At 43.9% G+C, this 21,039-nt stretch overlaps 1 protein-coding gene, 1 long non-coding RNA gene and 1 pseudogene across 3 annotated transcripts; all 3 read right to left on the bottom strand.

Moving 5' to 3' along the window:
- Positions 1 to 1,166: 1,166 nt before the first annotated feature.
- LOC117858218 (coatomer subunit delta-2) lies at positions 1,167 to 9,751 on the bottom strand. Of its 2 annotated transcripts, none has more exons than XM_072294214.1 (12): positions 9,734 to 9,751; positions 6,391 to 6,450; positions 6,201 to 6,240; positions 5,671 to 5,894; positions 5,116 to 5,358; positions 4,460 to 4,625; positions 3,552 to 3,856; positions 2,451 to 2,637; positions 2,219 to 2,372; positions 1,756 to 1,818; positions 1,570 to 1,666; positions 1,167 to 1,478 (listed from the first exon to the last, which is right to left on the bottom strand). In XM_072294214.1, the coding sequence occupies exons 2-12, from the start codon at positions 6,391 to 6,393 to the stop codon at positions 1,389 to 1,391; spliced, it is 1,572 nt and encodes a 523-aa protein (XP_072150315.1). In that variant the 5' UTR covers positions 6,394 to 6,450; positions 9,734 to 9,751; the 3' UTR covers positions 1,167 to 1,388. The 2 variants fall into 2 exon arrangements, with proteins under 2 accessions (XP_072150315.1, XP_034597135.1); XM_034741244.2 differs by lacking the exon at positions 9,734 to 9,751 and adding an exon at positions 8,737 to 8,816.
- Positions 9,752 to 10,859: 1,108 nt separating this feature from the next.
- Positions 10,860 to 11,686, bottom strand: LOC117859158 (uncharacterized). Its single transcript, XR_004641119.2, has 2 exons — positions 11,478 to 11,686; positions 10,860 to 11,269 (listed from the first exon to the last, which is right to left on the bottom strand). It is a non-coding gene; the product is annotated as an uncharacterized lncRNA (long non-coding RNA).
- A 1,694-nt stretch (positions 11,687 to 13,380) lies between these two features.
- On the bottom strand, positions 13,381 to 14,056 carry LOC117856270 (ABC transporter I family member 1-like; annotated as a pseudogene).
- Positions 14,057 to 21,039: the final 6,983 nt, after the last annotated feature.

The raw sequence follows: 21,039 nt of genomic DNA, 5'->3' as shown, positions 1-21,039 counted from the left end.
CATTGCAGGACAGATGCAGATAAGTTGATGAAGCAAAACGCACACAGCACTGTTCTTTTGTTCCAGAAACAGTCAGGCTCAACATTGCTCGATGAACGATTCATCAGCCACTCACAAATACAGTGTGGGGACGTTGAATGGGACAAAGCACAGTGCAGATAAACAGCTGACATAGAAGCGTCTGATGAGGAAACGTTCTCGATGCAAACGAACGAACAAAAAATCTTTAGGATAAGAAGCTCATATCCTAACTAATTGGACTAGAACGTAGTTTGTTGCACACTTTTCGGAATAATTATACTTGTTTTGTTCGAAACGTTAGGAGGTATGGGGTAAATTGCTCGGCGCCAAGGCCTACGGCATCAAGCTTGGCGAGCCCCCGCCACGTCGGCATCCACGTCAGCAGCTGCGTATGGACCTTGGTACCAGGATGGCTGGCGCCGAAACGTGTAAGCTTGGCACCAGCGTGGATAGCGTCAAGCTAAGGGTTCATTTTTGGAATTGGTTCCGTTGGGATGTATTTATGAGAATTTTTCGAAAAAAAGTTAAAAAACAAAAAAGACGGGTTAGTGCACGGTGCCAACCGGCTTCAGTGGCCATCTTATCGTCCTTGTAGAACGTACTGGAAGGACGCACGATTAAATAATCTGTCGAGCCGTTGCCTTGTTGCTTTTGTTACCGCCAGCTATTTATTTCCGCAAAATCGTTAAAGAAAAAATAAAAAAATAAAAAAATTCGGCGTGCCGCCTCCTGGCGAGAAACGAGAGGCCAAGATGGGCCAGCACTGACCCAGGGTGTTTATGCTTGAATGGGCCATGGGCTCATCAGCTTATGGGCCTTTACTACACTTTGCTAGCTGTAGATGGATTTCCTATTTAATGACGGTGTCGGTCGAGCGTAAAATTCAATTCGTTGACTTCGTATTCTCTGTTTCTGCCCGCTTCATCAAGCGAACCAATTCTCGTGTTCCTTGGGCACGCGATGACGTGCCATTGGAGTACTGGAGTGCAGTGGCTCCGATACTCCGATCCATTTCACTAATCTGTTGCGTAGCAAGTTCGCATCAGTACAGAACGGAACCAGAGATCTCGCCTGCTTTTCCAGCGGCCTTGCATTCGCCCACTGGTTGCTGCGCAACTCCCTGCCAGGGCCAGTACCAAGAGAAATGCAAGAACTCAGGTGCTTATTTTCTCTGGCAACAATACATCTGAATGAACATCAATCCGCGCAACACGCTAAAAATGAAAGGGCAAAAGGATAATATTCTCCAAATGCGAAACAATGCTCCCTGCCATGGCTCGAAGAAGTTCATGGCAAAAATACGTTGTGTTACTACCCGGTGCCGTTGGAGTATTTAAGTGAAACAACACTCGACCATGATAAGAGCATTAAACTACTTGATAGTTAGCAGTGAGCAAACAAGCCCGCTGTGAAAACTTCGGAGCGTTGCCTTCCTTCAGAGGATGGATTCCAGTAACCTGAAAAGTTTCAGATAAACACAATTGACAAGGATGAATAGGGAGACACCAAACATAGGAGGGCTCATTCGAGCAGCATGCGGGAACCAACCTTCAAATCACTGAAAGTACCGGATGCAGAAAACCCAACAGAGATGGGGAAGAATGATGATGGATCAGCTGGGGGGACGACAAATTCCATGGAACCACTGCAAAGGGCACATAAAGCAATAGTTAAGACACAAGAACTAAATCTACAAAATAGAATGGTGATCATGATCTTAAATATTCAAATAACCTGCGGTTGGACTGATCAATAAGGAGAATAGACCATTCCAACACAGAATTTCTTGAGTCAAACCTGTTTGCACAAGGAAAAGTGAAACAATAAAAAAAAGCTGAGACAACAAACACAAGCTCAGTTCAATAAAATCAAAGAAAGGTGCATCACGAAATGCCACAAGGAAACGGAATAAAGCAGTAAACACCACAGTTTTTTTCAGACCTATAGAAAGCACTACCATCTAGGATACAAAAGCTGAGCTGCATATAGACGAGTCCACTGTAACAGCTTGATATACCAGTTATAACAGCAAAACACTAGAGGTTATCACATTTGGTCTGTTAAAGATTAATAATAAAAGGCCTCACATAAAGACCAAAACCAAGTGCATATATGGTAATGCACTGTCACAAAAATTTATGCGACATACTTTAGTAAATAACATATAAATAAACTGAAGAGGAAAAGGAAACATTACTTCCACTCTCCATCTATCTGTTTAACATTTGGAGCCTCCCGAAGTGCTGGCAGTGGTATAGATATGACAACATTGTGAAGATCAAACATCTCAGAAGCTTCATATTCAATGTTGACATAGGTTTCATTTCCAGACACGGACGGCCAGCAATTGACTACATCGAGCAAAAGCATGTTAATGCAAGTCCAAATTTCCAAATTCTTAGACAGATATAAACAAAGTTATGTTGCACCTGAGAGAGGTAAAGATGATTCGTTCATCCCCTGAATTCTCCATTTCACCAGAGGAGTTTCATTTTGACCACTCGGGAAGGGCCTGTTTGGATCTTTTGCTCCCAAAATTTGTTGACTGTTAAACAACTCCTTGTTGATATTGGGGTGTGTTTTGAAGCTAAGTCCAGGAATATCTTGGCTTTCAATCTACAACACACCATATGTTAGAAAAATCAACTGATAAGCTGATTCATATGATTATACGCTGCTGTGTGCAATAAAGCTGCTTATTGGCAATAAGAGAAAAAAAAACAGCACAAGAAGGATAAATGAAAGGCGACCAGAACAATGAATATAATACAATGTCAATATAGGTTCACATGACAAGGCAAATATAGCTATATACTGTTTCATAGTTACAGCTTACGTATCACCGATACGTCCAACAGGTCGCTGTACCGGTATCGGATACGGCGGGATACGGCGATACATCGCGATACGGCCTGATACGTGTATCGAGAAATTACGATGGAAAAACAAATAATTTAATTAGCGATACGTCTCTGATACTTCCCTCCGATACTTCTTCCTGTCCCTGGGTAGCAGTAGAGAGATGCAGAACTGGAGAGGGCCTAGAGAGATGGATGTGATATGAGAAGAGCACAGGATCTGAGAGTACCGGAGAGGAGTCAAGGGCTATCCATTTTGCTATTCGGCAGTGTGAAACACTAACTGGAGATGGTGGAGCTGCGTTGGGACTTGGGAGGAAGAGACACGGCGAGGCGAGGAAGAAGAAAAGAGTAATGATGGCGGCGGCAGCTTGAGTGCGTGGGGAGAGATGATTAGGGTAAGTAATGTTCTTAGGTGGGCTGAGTGGGCCGGCAGCTAGTACATAGAAGCGCATCTCATCTTTTCTCTGTTTTTTCTCTTTCTTTATTTTTCTTATCATATTTAAATATGTATTATATATATGTTTTTGACGTATCGGCGTATCTGTGTTTTTTGGAAATCAACATATCTCCGTACCGGTATCGGTATCGGCGTATTCCGTATCGGTGATACATAGGTTACAGCTTTCCATCCATATACACACAAGTATTTTTTTTAAAAAAAAAGATTACCTGCAATTGGATGAATCCATCAGCATCATTGAGAACCTGAAGAGCAAGGGTTCCTTGAACATCAAAGTTATTGATACCTCCATCTCTTTTAACAACAACATTGAGCTTCTCCTCTATAGTCACTGTGACAGGATCACTTGGTGGAAGAGCAGACAATCTTGAAGGAACTGCACTTGGTTGTACATCCTCCAAAATGACTTCTCCTTCAGCTTTCAATGATTCGAGGAATTGATTTGTCTTCTGTGTCTTGCCCAATTTCATACCAAGACCTTTACCGGGTGCAGTAGCAGCTGTAGATGGATGACCTGTCGAAACAACGCTTGCAGTTAGAATCAAATATAGGTCATATGCTAGCCCTGTATTGTCTCTAGCATTTTGACCAGAAATCAGGTAATGTAGTCCTGTTTCCCTAATACCGAGTCAGAAAGATCTGAATAGAACTTAACTACAGGATGATCCCAACACACTATATGTTTAAAGTATATAGTATTAACTCAAAAATATTATAAATGCATCATGAAAGTGAGACAAAGTAAAGTGATAGGTAAGCTTCTTCATTTATTATTCGAAACAATATTGCTATTAACTCATCTTCAACTTGTTTTGTAAAATATAGTATGAACTGCAAAGTTTCAGGGATTGATAAGCCTAACAAGCTAGGAGTATCTATACTCCATAGATATGATGAGAACTTGTGGAAAGAATGTAAATACAGGGGGTCATAATAAAAAGGAAAAAGGGTGTAATATATGTCATATATTTCCTGGCTGTGTGGAGACCGAAACAGAACTAGATGCGCATGCAAAAAGGAAGAAAATGTTTAAGTCGTCGACATAAATTGATGCAATAAGTTTGTCTTTTCTAAAATAAAATTTGATCGAGAAATCCAAGAGAAAGAAAGGATTTACCTTTGGGCTTGCTAGCAAATGAGTCCATGTCAGCGCTCAGTCCACCTAATCCAGAACCGCTACCAAATCGAGAACCACTGATGCTCATATCATTGAAAGCTTTTTCAATCACACGTGGACCAGATATTGATGAGTATCCGCCTTTGTCAAGTTTACCTCTTTCCATCTGCAATTAACACCACCCACAAAATATAACCCCTTAGACATTAAAAAATAATACCCAAAAATATCATTGCAGTACAATCTAACTACTAAGACGCATACTCAAAATAGCCTGACATGATAATACAATTTAACATCTCAGTAATGGAACCTAACTAAATTTTCCTCTAAATAATTTGGGTTCCACTCTCCTTTCAAGAAATTTTCAATCCATAAATCCTATCCTATGTTTTTTTTTCCAGAAAGGATTCAGTAGTACATCTTTATGTATGCTTATATCTCACAAATGCCATCCCAACAAGTTAATTCATGAGAAACTGGAGTTACCAAAATATGCTCTAAATGGATGCTTTAACTTAACTAGCGACATTACACAAATTGATGCAAAATGAAAGAGTTCAATAAGGCTGATTGACAGAAAATACCCACATGACCCATAACGACTTAAATGAATTACAACATATTTTAAATCTGGTGAAAAGAGTAGTGCAGACCCTCATTTTGTCAAGCTCATTAGCCTTCTTCTTCATGACATCCTTCGTTTCATTGATTTTGGCTTGCATCATCAGCTTGTGTGCCTTTTCTTCATGGCTCTCCATCTCACAATATTGTTTGACTTGTTGCACTGTTACATTTTCCTTATTTCCGAGAGAGATGGCTTCGTCGAAAGCAAAAATAAGCTCAAAAGCTGTTTTACAGACACCTTCCTCATCCAAGGAAGGGGAGTATTCAGGCACCTTTCCAAGAGTTAAGGAGATGGTAGTATAAGAATATTACTGTGAAAGAACATACCACTGAATAGTAGCATGAAGTTAATATATACACAGCTCTCAGAAATGAGATTCATATTGGTTAAGATTTTGCATAGATACTTTCAAGTAACTATAGTGCATGTTGCATTTTAAGTTTCCCCCCTCAGTAATATGTAAAATCTGTAAAATCCAGATAGGCCAGTATGGTCATCTTGAGCCTATGTTCTTGAAGTTAACACTCCCACCCACCCCCAAAAAAAACCAAGTTTCTATTTTCATTCATATTAAATAGGATACGAGCTTGGAGAGCAGCCTCAAAGTGTCCAGATCTTCAAGAATATTGCTCTGCTTGTTTGTGATAAGTAGAAGATATAAACCTTCAATAGGTTGATAAACATAACGCACATTTTCAGTTTCAACATATGTGTGCTGCTTCCCAGTCCCAACCAGTTTCGGGAACGCAGCGAGTAATCCTTCAATTCTTATGCGAGACATGTCAACAAACTGTCTTGAAACAAGTGCTGCGAATGAAAACAGAAAAAAAAACAGCCTTCAGCTTAGTCCCTTCACTTCTTTTAAAGAAAAAAGTAGCAACCGTGGGGGAAAGCTAGATAAACTGACATAGTGGTTTCACATCATGTGAACCCATAGACTTATATAAGTAAAGAACCAACTAGTTAGCAATATGATTATGTGATAGGATGCAACCATGTAGCACATGGTGACTAGAATTAACAGAAGTACATAACAGATAAACAAGGAGGTACAAAATAAAATTATATGGGAATCAACAATAGCGAAGAATCTGGTTAACTGAAGCACCATACCTTTTCCTGACTTTGAAACGATGGAAGCTGCAAGAACCACCTGGAGGTACACAAAAAAAATTTTAAAAAAAACAACCAGCCCTTCCAGAAAGAAGATACAATAACAAAATAGCAGCAAAGGGTTAAATGCCAGAATGTTCATTGACATTAGTAAATCAGTTTATTAGCACTAAGAAACCAATTAGCGTACCATCTTCAATGGCTTTGTTGATCACCGGAATTATCAAGACCAAGCCCACAAACTATGCACCTGCCACAGGAAAACAATCACTCAGTGATCAGAGTAGCCACAAAGATTATCAGATCTGAGAAAAAAAGAAGGGGTAGTTGCAGGTATTCATTCCAACAAGTTGACAGAGGCTCTCAAGAGCAAGGAAAGGGCAACTAGCTTGCTCCTGTGATGTGATCTCAGCAATGTTTTGCACATGACATCAACAGCAAACAAGGAGTGGATCAGGCGTATCACATGACGCAGAGTACATTATGTTGAGGACCATAATAATTTCAGTTTTAGATGCCTATCCAAACAAGCAGATGGATGCGCTCCATGACCCATTCTTCGCACACCATTTTCGCTCAATTGCGTTATTAAAACATTGCCAAGGACATACAGCTATCGGCCCTACCGTTGGTGCGAAGCTGACGAGCCGGATCTAGAAGAGTACCAAGGGGAAATTGGCAGAGGCAACCCGGATCTAGAACAGCGCAACCACCCTTGATGCACGGTGGTCGCCAGGATAGAGCGGCTTCACTAACGCCTGCACATGCAGGATTTGGGGGCGATGGCATGCACAGTCCGGGTTCAGGACTGCCCCTGACACTACCCGCCCCGGCCGCCGGCCACGCATCCCACAAGCCGCCCTCCACCCCGCCATTCGCTAACGAATCGGGGGAGAGGAAGAGAGAGAGCGGCTGAGCTCGGATGGAGGAGGAGGCGCGAGTACCTGTTGGGTGCTCGTCGCCGGCGAAGGGCCCGACGGAGGAAGGACGGCACCATGGAGAGGGAGAGGGCACGGGTGATCGGTATGAAAAATGGAGGGGGAACGCGGGTCAGATCCACTGGAGTTGGCCGGGTGACTCCACCGACCACCGGGTAAGAGGGGGGATAAGGGATCTGCCTGACTACCTACCTAGAGGGCCACGGGGCTACGGCTGGGATCGCCTGTTTCGGGAAGTAGATATGATTTCCATGTGCCAAGAATTTCAAAAAGTGAGCTTGCGCATGCAGCCGTTGACTTGTCCATCGGTTTTGATTGGTGTGTGGCAGCGAGGAGACGTCTCCATGTGCCTTGCGCGGTTGAGTAATTGCGTCTGACACCAGGAGAGTACGTAGCAGCGGCACAAGCAGCATATTTGCGGGCAACCAAGCAAGTTTCTAGCAACAGCTTTGGCTGCTTTTGCATCGCCGGAAGCCAGCGCCTTGAGCACAACTGATGAAAATGCTGCTGCCAGAGGACGAAAACCTAGGATTTCACCACAAGGTATGCCGAAAAACAAAATCTTATGCAATTCGATAAAACCATTTACAATTTGGTAAAACCATATTCTAATTCGGTAAACCACATGCACTAAATAACATGATAAGTCTTAAATTCAAAGATTTAAGCTAGAAACAAAAACAAATCACAATATAAATAGTTCAAATGAAATAGAAATAGTTCGAAATATAGCATAAAAGAAACTTAAAATATTACTTGTCTGCTTTGTTTACCCGCCGCTTTTTGAGTGATATGAATGTCTTGATTATATCATCTTCATTCACTTGGAAGAAAATATCCCACTCAATGAATGTGACTAGACAATCGTCCAAAACACTATCACCTAGCTTATTCCTTGACTTTGTTTTCACTATAACCAATGCAGAAAATACCCTTTCAACACTCGCTGTTGCCACTGGTAAAAGCAATATCAATTTGAGAAGCAAGTAAACCATATCATACACTTTGTGCCTCCATGTTTGAACAAGCTTAACTGAGAGATCAACGATGTTGTCTAGACCCTTGAGGAGTACCTAAGAGCCTAAACAGCTAATTAGCATGGGAGCCAACTGCCAAGCAATGAATATCTAACATTAAAGGTGAACCTCTGTCACATACACCTAATTCCAAGAACCCTACTAACCATCAGGATATGTCTCGAGGCCAAAATAGAACATGCTAAGTAGCAAGTACCACTGTAATCAGTACAAAGATCAGAAATGTAATTGTTGCAGCAATTCACTAGGGGAGAAAACAGAGTCTCTAAAATCAAACATGGAGGGCTGATTGAGACGACGACTAATCGACTAGCCATCAGGGAATCGAACGACCATGGCGTCTACGACACACGCAAGCAAGTGTTAATGAACTAGTCCTACTTGTGCTGTTGCTGGCTTGCTGCACAGCAAGCACACCCCAGAACACGAGAGCGTCAGCAAATTAACCATTGCGCCGAGCACGCCTGAGGCGACAATGCCGAGGGTTCCTCAACCATGGCACGAGAGGGGAGGGGAGGGGAGGAGGGCACGGGGTGTTTTGTGAACTCGTGGCTCGCTCACCTCGGCAGGCGTCGGCGAAGAGGGTGGCGGCCTCGACGGTGGCGGCGGCGAAGGAGTTTCCCGCGGCGCAGGCGGGGAGGAGCGCGCCGAGTCGGGCGGCGTCGACGGGGAAGCCGAGGAGGAGCGGGTTGCGGAGCAGGTGGCAGAGGCAGCCCTCCCCTCCGCTCCCTCCCGACGGGTAGACGGCGCGGAGGAAGGCGACGCAGCAGGCGTCGGTGGGCGCCGGCGGGGACGTGGCCAGCGGCGGCGCTACCGCCGCCACGTGCGGCAGGCACGGCGAGATGGACACGATCGTCGCCGCGCACCGCGCCGCTGCGTCCCGCGCGGAGGCGTAGGCGGCGGAATCGGAGGCGGGGGCGTGGGCGTCCGCGGCGGAGGCCGGGGCCGAGAGGAGGGACGCGGCGGATGCGGCCGCGAGGAGGAAAGGGCAACTAGCTTGCTCCTGTGAATCTGTGATGTGATCTCAGCAATGCTTTGCACATAACATCAACAGCAAACAACGAGTGGATCAGGAGTATCACATTACGCAGAGTACATTACGCTGAGGACCATAATAATTTCAGATTTAGATGCCTATTCAAACAAACAGATGGACGCGCTCCATGAATCATTCTTCGCACACCATTTTTCTCAATTATGTTATTAAAATATTGTCGAGGACATACAACTATCGGTCCTACTTTGAGTGCGAAGCTGACGAGCCGAATCTAGAAGGGTACCAAGGGGAAATTGGCAGAGGCAGCCCGGATCTAGAAGAGCGCAACCACCCTTAATGCGCGGTGGTCGCCAGGACAGAGCGGTTTCACTAACACCTATACATGCAGGATTTGGAGGCGACGGCAGCACAGTCCGGGTTCAGAACTGCCCTTGACACCGTCGCCCCCGGCCGCCAGCCGCGCATCCCACGAGCCGCCCTCCACCCTACCGTTTTTTAACGAATTGGGGGAGAGGAAGAGAGAGAGTGGCTGAGCTCGGACGGAGGAGGAGGCACGCGTACCTGTTGGGTGCTCATCGCCAGCGAAGGGCCTGACGGAGGAAGGACAGCACCGCGGAGAGGGAGAGGGCACAGGTGATCGGTATGAAAAATGGAGGAGGAACACGAGTCAGATCTGCTGCAGTTATCCGGGTGACTCCACCGACCACCGGGTAGAGGAGGGATCAGGGATCTACCTGACTGGCTGCTGGATGGCCACGGGGCTACGACTGGGATCGGCTGTTTCGGGAAATCGATATGATTTTCATGGGCCAAGAATTCCAAAAAGTGAGCTTGCGCATGATGTATCGGTTTTGATCGGTGTGTGGTAGCGAGGAGACGTCTCCATGTGCTTTGCACGGTTGCGTAATTGCGTCTGACACCACCAGGAGAGTACGTAGGAGCAGCACGAGCAGCGTACATGCGGGCAACCAATCAAGTTTCTGGCAACAGCTTTGGCAGCTTTTGCATCGCCGGAAGCCAACGCCTTGAGCACAACTGATGAAAATGCTGCTGCCAAGGACGAAAACCAATGACGAGAGAAACGTACTATCAGAATTTGATCGACGAATGAAGTTGGCCTGTGAACCGAATCGATGCTGCCTCCATCCGGTGCCTACTCTACCCGAACGAAAACCCATGTTGCTAGCCTGCCCTCGCTAAGCTATGCAACACAGGAAACGGCAGGCCAACAATGAACAAGTTGCCGGCCGGATGCAGGAACGTACAGGAAATTAATCGTCAGCATGCGGCGCTTGATGGCATTGTTGTTGCCTGCAGAGAAGATCGGAGGAAGAAGTTGTTTTTCTTCACTACGCGACGATGGTGTGCGAAGCTGCGATTACCGGAGAGGCTTCGTGGTTCGTGTTCTGATCCAATTTCACTAGCTAAGCTAGTAGCGTAGTCTGTATTCTCTGACTGTATGTAATATGATCACTTAACAACCACACCAGCCTGTATTCTCTGAAGCATTCAACAGCAGGCTGCGTGGTGCCATTCTGACTCTATATGATGTTTCAGAAATTATACTTCGGCCGAGGCCAACAACACGCTGCAGGATGAACGGTAGCCCTGCATATCAAAAACCATTCCCAGAATATAATTAATTTGTAGCCAAGGAAAGGACAGCATTTAGTTGCAGGAAACTGCATGAATAATCGAGAGTTTCCCAAAGCTATATTGTCATGGGAAAACACACTACTCTCCGAGTACAGTGCAAGTCGTAGTTTTCTGATGTCTACTCAGGAATTGGGACGTGAGGAAACCTCAAAACATTCAATTTTATCTCAAAATTGCATCAGACCACTGAACCTGAACACTTGCCTTGCTTCCAGAGCATGCTCTGAGCGAGTTTCGAGGACGCACTGAAGGCCTGAACGAGTGCACACTGTCATCCCTATATATTTGCATTTTACTGGGAGCATGTTGTCTCTGGATTCTTAAACTTCGTCTTGCAATTATCGCAACAACTTGACGGATGCAAGAATCATTGTCCAACGTACCAGCTTCATGAGCAAAGTGATATCGATCTTGTCAAAGATTGTGCTCTTTGCAAGATCCCTGCTGGCAACAGTAATGACAAAATAGTGAACTCTCGATCAATGTTCCTCCAGGGAAAAATAATTCTAGTATTTACAAATGTAATACAGTCTAAAACCATCTGAAACTACCTTCTCTATTAATTAATACAAGTCCGGCAGTCTTTGCCGGTCCCCTTTTCAAAAAAAAAAACCATCTGAAACGGGCCTGAGCAAAGTGTAACACTCACCTCATATGCAAATCACGGCCAGTTTCTACAAGCTCGAGCAGCAGCAGATACACCTGCAACTCAGATTAACTTCGAGTGCAATGTGAAGAACCATTTGGTCGATAGCTGCTCAAGATGGCACAACTTGAAAAAATGGCTAGGCCGGCCAATCACAAGGTTAATCGTGGAACGAGTAGGTCTTAAGTGTGCAGAACTGCAGACTACAGAGTATAAACTTCTCGTTCATGAGCCCGCTGAGCCCCATGAGCTCGATGGTCTATCCTTGCACTCACTCCTCTCTAGACCTATCCTAGCACTAATCAATCTTCTAAGCTTGTGCTAAGCCTTTCATGGATTACTTAGGCACTTTTGGTGGTATGGATATGTTCTTGATGAGTCTGGTCTTCAATGGATCCCTAGACACTCCAGCAACTCCAAATGGGCGAGTAGTGGGGGTATAAATAACCTCAAGGGCTCAAAGAGCCGTTGCTCCAACGGCTAGTGAAAAAGTATACCATCGGATGTTCCGATGGTCTATTTTTAGCCTGCATCGGAACATTCGGTGCAACTAGCTGTTGGACTCCCCGCGCCCAAATTCCTCAGAAATTTATTCGACGCTTTATCTGATGCCCCATCAGATCATCCGGTGCCACTGTTCACGTCACATAGCCGTTGAATTCCCCTAACGTCATTGCTCCGACAATTTCTTCGATGGTGCCGCTGAAGCATTTCTAGCCATAACCTTCTGTTTGATTTCAAAGTAAATATGCTTCATCTGACGGTCAACTACATAGGGCATCAGAACATCCGGTGCTATAGGGTTTCCTCTGCCTCCTTAGTGAATTGCTCCGACGCTTGTAAAATGACCCCCATCGGATCATCCGGTGCACTCAGGATTTTTCCCTATTTTTCCCGTTGTACCAATTTCTCCGATGGTTAGTCCGATGCTTGCTTTGGTGGGCTATCGGAATATCCGATGGTGCATTTTTCTTTCTAACTCGTCCAACACAAGCACCAAAGACACCGTCATGCACTTGGCAATGCGGTTCTCACTACAACGCAAGTTCAGTTGGACGACTGATTTTGATACTTTGTTTAATATCCAATCAGTAAGTTCTCGGTAAATCTGAAAGGTACTGCCTATCCTGACTTACACATAGCACTAAAAAAAATAGAAATGCCTCAACTTGAAGAAATGACTTATTTCTCAGAATTCTGCTTGTACAATTAAAATAAGGATTAGCTTGTTAGAGAAGTAAACTTGCTGATTTATGCAGAGGATTCCCATCATGAGCACAAATGATATGTAAACTAAGGCTGCCAGAAGAGATAAACCAAGTGGATAACTATTAAATGCAGATCAAACATTGTTTATTTATCTGTTAAACATGACATCGCATTTTGGAAATGCAGCCAGCCACTTGCACGAAACATATTGTGGTGACAGGAATAGCTGCACAAAGATTTCTAAGCTGTAAAATTATAAACAGGATCAGACTGAACGTGGATGTTAGGACAGAAATCAATTTTAATCGATGCATAAAAGTGTGAGAAAACATATGTTCCTAAACCACATATCAGTTACCTGATCCTGTACAAAGGCCTGCAAATTTGGTCAAGGTTCCCGGTTTGCACCACTTGAAGCTTCAGATGGGATAAGCAACTCATTAGTAAAACGTACTGCACCATGAATAGGAAACAAAAGAAGATTCCACAAGCAAGTAGAACATATGGACCAATGCATCAAAACCATGATCACAAAGAACGGCTCCACAAATATCGACATTGTGAATGTGTTGTCCATGTTTCCCCGAATGTAGAATCACAAATGCAGCACCAGTCAAAAATTGCTCCAACAGCATTCAGACAGATAGCAAGAGAAGAATTAGAGAGATACAGCTAAATTCCTGTGCTCACATTGACATCAATGGACTATATCAACCAAAGTCTGCCTTCAGGGGAACCTCTGCGGAAGCTGATGGGGCATGGAATCCTCAATCTCGATGGGCAGGTGCGTGGACACGAACACGATCCCACCCTCTTTTCGGTGCTCCGCGATGATGTACTCGAGCAGCCTAGTGCCCTCTGCATCCAGCGCGATGGAGGGCTCATCCAGCAGCCAGATCAGGCGGTCAATGGCTAGCAGCCTAGCGAGCTGCAGCCGCATCCGCTACCCTGGAGAGCATCCTGGACTTCTAGTTCATGAGCCTGCCGAGCCCAATAAGCTCAATGGCTGGGCCCACCCTGCTACCATCCTTCCTCTCCAGGAGCTCAAACCACTTCACGTTCTCTAGCATCGTGAGCTTCTTCTTGACGGTGTCCTTGAGCGACATCCAGTTGAGCTGCAGCTTGTACTGCTAGAACACGCCTGGGGAGGTGACGTCGTGGCTGTTCCAGAGAATCTCCCCCATCGAGGGCCGCGAGAAGCCCGCCAGCATACGGAGCAGAGTAGTCTTGCCGGAGCCGTTGGCGCCGGTGAGGACGAGGGTCGTGCCATCGTGGATGCTGAGGTTGATGTCCCGAAGCACCGTCTGTGCGTTGTGCATGCATGAGACATTGTTGAGCAGGAGCCACGGTGGCGGGGGGCGGAGCGGCGGCATCTTGCCGAGTGGTTGGGTGGCTCAAGAGGTTGTGAGTCGGTTGGAGGTGGACGGATGGGCATGGCGAGGTGGGTGGCCCCGGGTGTAGCGGAACTACCCAAATTAACTCGGCTAAAGTGTTCTTAACATCACCTCGTATGCGAACCACACTTTAATCAAGTCAATTCGGCAGTCCGTCGGGTTATACCCGATAAATCACTTGTTTCGGATAGAACGAAAAGCATCTCACACGAAGGTGAGTCCAGAGATTACAACGTTCTAGTACTTAATGCACAAATTCGAATTAAGTTATTACACATCCATTGTTCAAAAGTGCATAAATAAAATGTTCAGAGTTTCAAACCAGTAGAAAAATGATAGCAACTACATGTTGAAACAGGGATGCCATGGTGAAGCCTGCCATGTCATTAGTTACTGTGATCCTCGCTGATCGAGGATGGGTCCCACTCGTTCGTCCAACCTGAAGGTAGCTGGGTCGGCCAAGTTACACAAGCAGCAAACTCCTCAACAACTAAGTTACCTGAAAGTAAAGCCACAAGCAAGGCTGATTATAGTAATACTCAACAAGACTTACCCGTCAGGTGGTAACTACTTTTGGGATACGAGGTAGGCTATGCTAGCGCAAAATAAAAATTTCTACCGCGTAAACCAAGAGAAAAACTGTCGTTATAGATGACGGGATTACCACTCGACGCACAGATGTGGAAGTTGTAGATACTTGTCGGGGTAGCGAAGTCGATCACACATCGACGCAGTGTAGTCGAACACGTCAACGTCGAGCAACTCCTCAGCAGCTCATCCACGTTCAGCGACTCCCTCCTCGTGCCGCGGCTCGTCAGGCTCATCGTCGACTCATTGTTGGCTCATCAAGTTCCTCATCGGAGCTCTCGTGTGGCGGCTTGTCCAAGTGCTGCAGATGCAATACCTCCAAGATATCCACACCTACGGGGAGTAAGCATCGCAAGCCAGACTGCTCGGTCTAGGAGTTGCAACAAGGCGAGGGCGTGGGAGGCGTGGCTGCTGCTGGTGCGAAAAGGGATTAAACCCGCTTCACCTTGTCTTGGGTGGTTAAGAGATAGAATGGTTTCATAGAGCACTATTCACTCATCCCTTGATTAGCTGCCAATCCGGAGGTTTTGCAAAGTTTTTCAAAAGAAATCAAAGTTCCTCAAATGATAAACTCGGATCGCTCAATGTGTATGATTCCTCATCAAGGCATGGGATTACCTTTCTTTCACAACCTACTCCTAATAGGCTTATTTGTGGAGCTGTAGGTAGGGAAGAATGAAGCCATACCTGTCTCTCATTTATTGCTAAGTCAAAGATTGGATTCTTTGGAGAAGCAAGTCATACAACCTGATCAAGATGTGCATGTGTGTGGATGGTGTATGTAGTGGATGGTATATGGACTCTTTTTTGAATGATCCTTCTCTCTCCTTTACTTTTTTTGTCTTTTTGGAGACATGGGCTATCTTTTCTTTTTCTCTCTTTTTTTCATCATGCTTTCATGAGTATGTACTTTATTTCTTTTTGCATAGCCCAAGCCTCTTTTGCAAGGATAACTTTGGGGAGAGAGGTCATAAAACAACATGGAGCTTTATTTTGTGGATGGATGAAATGATGATTGCTATCTTCCAGTGTAGAAGCTTAGCATATGGTGGTGGCGTGTACGTGATCTTGATCATGGAAGTATGACAAGTTTCTCACTAAGCATCACAACAATTTGACAAAGCTCAATGAGAGAACAAGCTGCATATGGGGAAGTTATGTAATAGGATCAACATATGGCCTTGGATAGGAATTTCTCATCATTGAGGAACTTATCATTTTAGCATTTTCAAAAATAAAACTATGGATTTCAAGCGTCACATAGAACAAGATCATAGCAGCTCTATTCTACCATATCATATCTCACAACAACCTAGACATAGATCATGCTTTTTACTACCCACAAGTTTCAAGCTAAGGTTTGATCATGCAAGCCAACAAACTCAAAAACATGGGTAGGATACTAAGTTGTAACGAGACACATGAGATGAAATAAACAGAGCAACTATTCATCATTTCAACCATAGAGAATAGAACATTCTTACCATGCATAGGAAAAGCGGTAAATATTTTTGGTCTTTTTTTAATTTTTCAGATTTTTATTTATTTTTATCATGCATTTTTTGAAAGCGATAAAGATACAAGTTACCTCTCCTGTGGGGGTCCTCCCCCAAACTAGCTTCAGGCTCACTGCTGCTGGTTGGGGTTGTACCTCATCCAACGAAAGTAAGCTTTTTGCTCCTCCAGCCGCTGTTGTTGCAGTGGACTTGACAAGCTGGATGCCCATACTTGCAACGCAAGAGCACGGAAGCACAGGGCAGCATCCAAGAGGGAAAATGAATTTTCTCCAAGTCGTTGCTTCCCCTGAGTTCAAACCCACAACAAAAAAACAAATGGAGGAAGAGAGTTTCCTTACTCCTTTCTCCTATGTGAAATTGGTTGAAAGATCCTAAGAGCCAATTCAGGGGAGGAGCGAATGCCATGGTTGAGCAAGACTCTTCTCCCCCTTTACTCCCTAAAGAGCTTAGGAGAACAAATGATCAGATGATGACCGGGGGTAACAACTAGAAGTTGTTGAGGCAAGTTAGACATAAATGTGATGAACACGATCGAATTAGAGATTCGACCGGCACGTAGTAGGTCTTCATTGCTGCCCCCTTTTGTACAAACTTCCTTGTAATCATGTGAAATCATGCAAGGAAAGTTTGGCCAAATTTGTTCTAGAAAAGGACTCAAAAGAATTTTCAAACGAAATCAAAATAGTTTCATTTTCAGAACTTTTTGTGAAAAGGAGAAATGGCCAGAAGAATTCCAGCATGGTTCAGCCGACCCCCTGTGGGCCCTCCTCGCAACCGCCTTTCTCCGGGTGACTGCCTGGTGGGTCCCAATGGCAGTTTTGTACCATATTTGGTGGATTGAGGTGGTTGTGATAGTTTGTGTGCCCTTCAATCAATGGGATGTCCACCTGGCAACCTCCCATTACTCAAAAGCATGTTTTCTGGATCCCTAGAGGGTGCTTTCTTCATCCTTTTGTGTTATTTCACTTGCAACCAAATATTCTCAAGGACAAGTGAAACTACATTATTCTCCATTTCTCTTGACCCCATCTCAGCCCATTTGCAAGATCTTTCCTGAATTAGCTACCGCAATGATCTCAAAAAAATCAATGAATCCCCCTTTCAACGACGAATACCTATGAAATCGAGGCAAGCGGCGGCAGATTGCGGTAGTGGCAGAGCACGGCCATAGTGGCGGGCAGCTGCAGCGGGAGGCAGCGGCTAAACTCTATCAAGGGTGGGCGCCACAAGCGACCTTGCGGTAAATGGGGAACGGCGGGTCAGCATTAGTGACACGGCATTGGATAAAGTCATAAAGGTATAGTGCGCACCCAAACAAGAAGATGGGTAGAAGTTTCCTACCCAACCTTGTTCTTGCATAAGGATGTTTTGGTGTTTGACAATACACCAAACCAGATAAACAGCCAGCCAAATGGGCATTCGAAGATTTTGAAAGACATCATAGGATGTTCCAGTGTTTGACAATACACATAACCAGATAAACAGTTAGCCAAATGGGCGTTCAAAGATTTTGAAGACATCACAGGATATTTCAATGTTTGACAATACACCAAACCAGATAAATAGCCAGCCAAATGGGTGTTCGAAGATTTTGAAAAACGTCACAGGATGTTCCGGAGTTTTACAATACATTGAACTGGATCTACATGCACATATCGGTTCATATCCTATATAACAAATGAGTTCAGATCTGATCGACTAAAACATTAACTGATTTCACTTCCCAGTCCTCATCATTGTCAGGTATAGGATTTTTATCTTCATCATGGTATTGCTAGATAGTTTCGTCCTCCTCCTCATCGTCAGAATTGAATATGTCCAAATCATCCAAGCTTTGCTAGCGAATGGAAGAAACTTGATCCGCTCAAATGACAATCCACTCCTCCTCGTCAGTAATAGGCATCGGAGCCTTCGAACCATCACCAATACCATCACCACCAATATCGTCATCAACACATTCTTCAATTTCATCATCTTGATATGCAAGTACCATGCACTGGGAGCTATGTCCTGCTCATTTTCATTAAAGCTCCACAAATACCTATGCTCAAATCTTTGCACCACTCTCCATGGGTCTTGTAGGGTGTCTAGCAAGTAGAACACATTCATTTCTTGTTCAACAAAAATGTAGGGATCACTTTTGTACCATTACCTTCCAGTATTGATGCTCGGTTCCCTCTTGGTCCCTCCCAGATCATACCAATCACAGTGGAATAATACAACAGTTCGATTTATACCACGCCCTGATGAGTTATACCGCAGCTTAATAATTTCTTTTAGACAACCATAAAAAAACCAAATGGCTCACTGTTAGAAAAGCCTGCAGCCACAATCCCACTGTTCTGTGTCTTCATATTTTCCTCTCGGCCATGTGTGTGGTACCGAACATGGCCAACAAGACATGCTGAATATTTTCTTTCTCGCTTGTCTGATAAAGCTGATAATGCATATAGATCCTCGGAGACCTCTTCTTCAGGCATCTTTTCAATCTATACAACAAAACTATAGTTTTATATATAGCTTCTCGCCAGCTAATATAAGTTTGTTCTCAAAAATTAGAAAACTTACATGAGATTTAAACCATCAGGCAAATTCTTTCTGAATTCTATAGTCAATAACCTGGTCCGACACACCTTCCTCTTTTAATTGATCCTTGTATATCCTACAAAAATGCATCCATATGAAAATTAGACTGAAATAATTGCAATACAATAATTGCATGACGGATTATGTACCCTATATATGGCTCAACCTCTTTGCAATTGTTTAGGACATACCAAACCAGCTTGTTGTAATCCAAATCAAGGAACGAAGTCTTCGCTGCTCCAAGTACATCAACATTGTGCTGGAAATAAGATAAGTCGTTTCAGGCACTCATTAAAAAACAAAGTCTTCACAAAATTTCAAGCACTCATTAGCAACATATGCTTCTACAATAGATCCTTTAGGTCTAGCCATGTTTCTCACGAAACGCTTCAATATGCAATACATCCATCCATATTGTACTTGGCCTCTTAGGATTGCTTCCTCAGGCAAATGGACAGCCAAGTGCACCATAACATCAAAGAAGGCAGGAGGAAAAATTTTCTCAAGCTTGCACAAAATTATTGGGATATATTTATTTTTAATTTCTTCAAAACATCCAACTTCAGAGTTTTGCAACATAGTTGCCAAAAGAAGTTTCCTAATTTCAAAATAGCTTAATATGTCTCTTTATCCATTAAACCACGAAGTGAAGCAAGCAAAATCCTTCGGACTAGGATATGACAATCATGAGTTTTCAGTCTTTGGAGTTTGCATCCATCAGTGGCACTACATCTTCATAAGTTAGAAGCAAATCCATCTGGGAACTTCACCTGCTTATAAAATCATAGAACGCCCCTTCTGTTTGTTTTTACCCATTGTATATGGAGCTTCTAGCATTTTGCATGACCCTCCTTCCGTAGTATTCAGCATGTGTAGATGTGGTCTAATCCCCATCTCTTTCAAATCAATCCTAGCATTAATCGTGTCCTTTGTATTCCAAGCAATTTTAAGAAATGTTCCAATACGGTTTTCGCATATGTTTTTCTCAATGTACAGGACATCAAGATTATGTGGCAGCTTCAGAGTTGTCCAATACGGCCAGTCAAACAAACAAACCCTTCAGCTCCAACACTGTCCGGGTTCCCGCTTCCTTTTCTGACCTTGAGGAGGTTTTCCTGGTTTAACATCTTTAACCTTCTCCATTTTCTACTGAAGCTCCTCAATAGCAAATTGCTCTAGCCTCTCTCGGTTTTCAGTATTACCATCAAACTCTACTTTCTTTCTTCTCCATGGATAGCCACTTGGAAGGAAACGGTGATGGCCAATACAACATATCTTGTTCTTCAATCTCCTTGAGCAAGGATCCTTGTCACAATGAACACAAACATAATAACCTTTCGTGACTCATCCCACCAATGTGCTCAATGCTGGATAATCATTTATGCACCATATAACCGCAACATGCAGTTTAAAGGATTGATGACTACAAGCATCGTATGCATCGACACCCTTCCAAAGGTCCAATAGCTCATCTACAAGAGGTTGCAAGAAGACATCAAAATCCTTTGATGGAGAACTCGGCCCAGGGATCAATAATGACATCATGAAGTTTGATTCTTCCATGCATACCCATGGTGGCATGTTATATGGCACAACATATACTAGCCACATACTATAGAGGTTGTCATGTTGCCAAATGGATTGAAACCATCGGTTGCAAGGCCAAGTCTAATGTTCCTAGTATCTTTTGCAAATTCCGGCCAATTTTTATCAAAGTCTTTCCATGCCTCACCATCAGCTGGATGGCTAAGCACATTGTCCACCGGTTTTTGCTTCAACTTGTGCCATTGTGCATCCTTTGCGGTTTTTGATGAAATAAACATCCTCATCATCATTGAAACCAGTGGAAAATGCTTCCATACCTTCTGAGAAATGCGCTTCTTGGTGTCTGCATCTTTCTGTCTTAAATCCGCTTGACAACACACTGGGCACACATCATGTTTCACTAGCGTCTTGCGAAACAATACACAATTATTCTTGAAAACACGAATAGATTTATAGCCAAGTCCCATGGCACATATGTACTTCATTTCCTCATCGTAAGATGTCAGAACACATGCTTTTGGGAAAGCAATAAATAATACCTTCAGAATCACATTGAATGCGACATTGCTGATCCAATAGAAAGACTTGATATAAAGTAACTTCACAACAAATGTAAATTGTGTATATGTAGATCCCGGTGGCACCTTATGTTTTAAATGATCCTTTATACATTCTAATATTATCCCTTCAAACTCTTTAGCATCGCACATGTCAGCTATCATTTCA

This window comes from Setaria viridis, chromosome 5 (genome assembly GCF_005286985.2).
Source record: "Setaria viridis chromosome 5, Setaria_viridis_v4.0, whole genome shotgun sequence".
Taxonomy (NCBI): domain Eukaryota; kingdom Viridiplantae; phylum Streptophyta; class Magnoliopsida; order Poales; family Poaceae; genus Setaria; species Setaria viridis.
The sequence above is the reverse complement of the archived record's forward strand: the minus strand, read 5'-3'. Positions and strand labels throughout refer to the sequence as shown.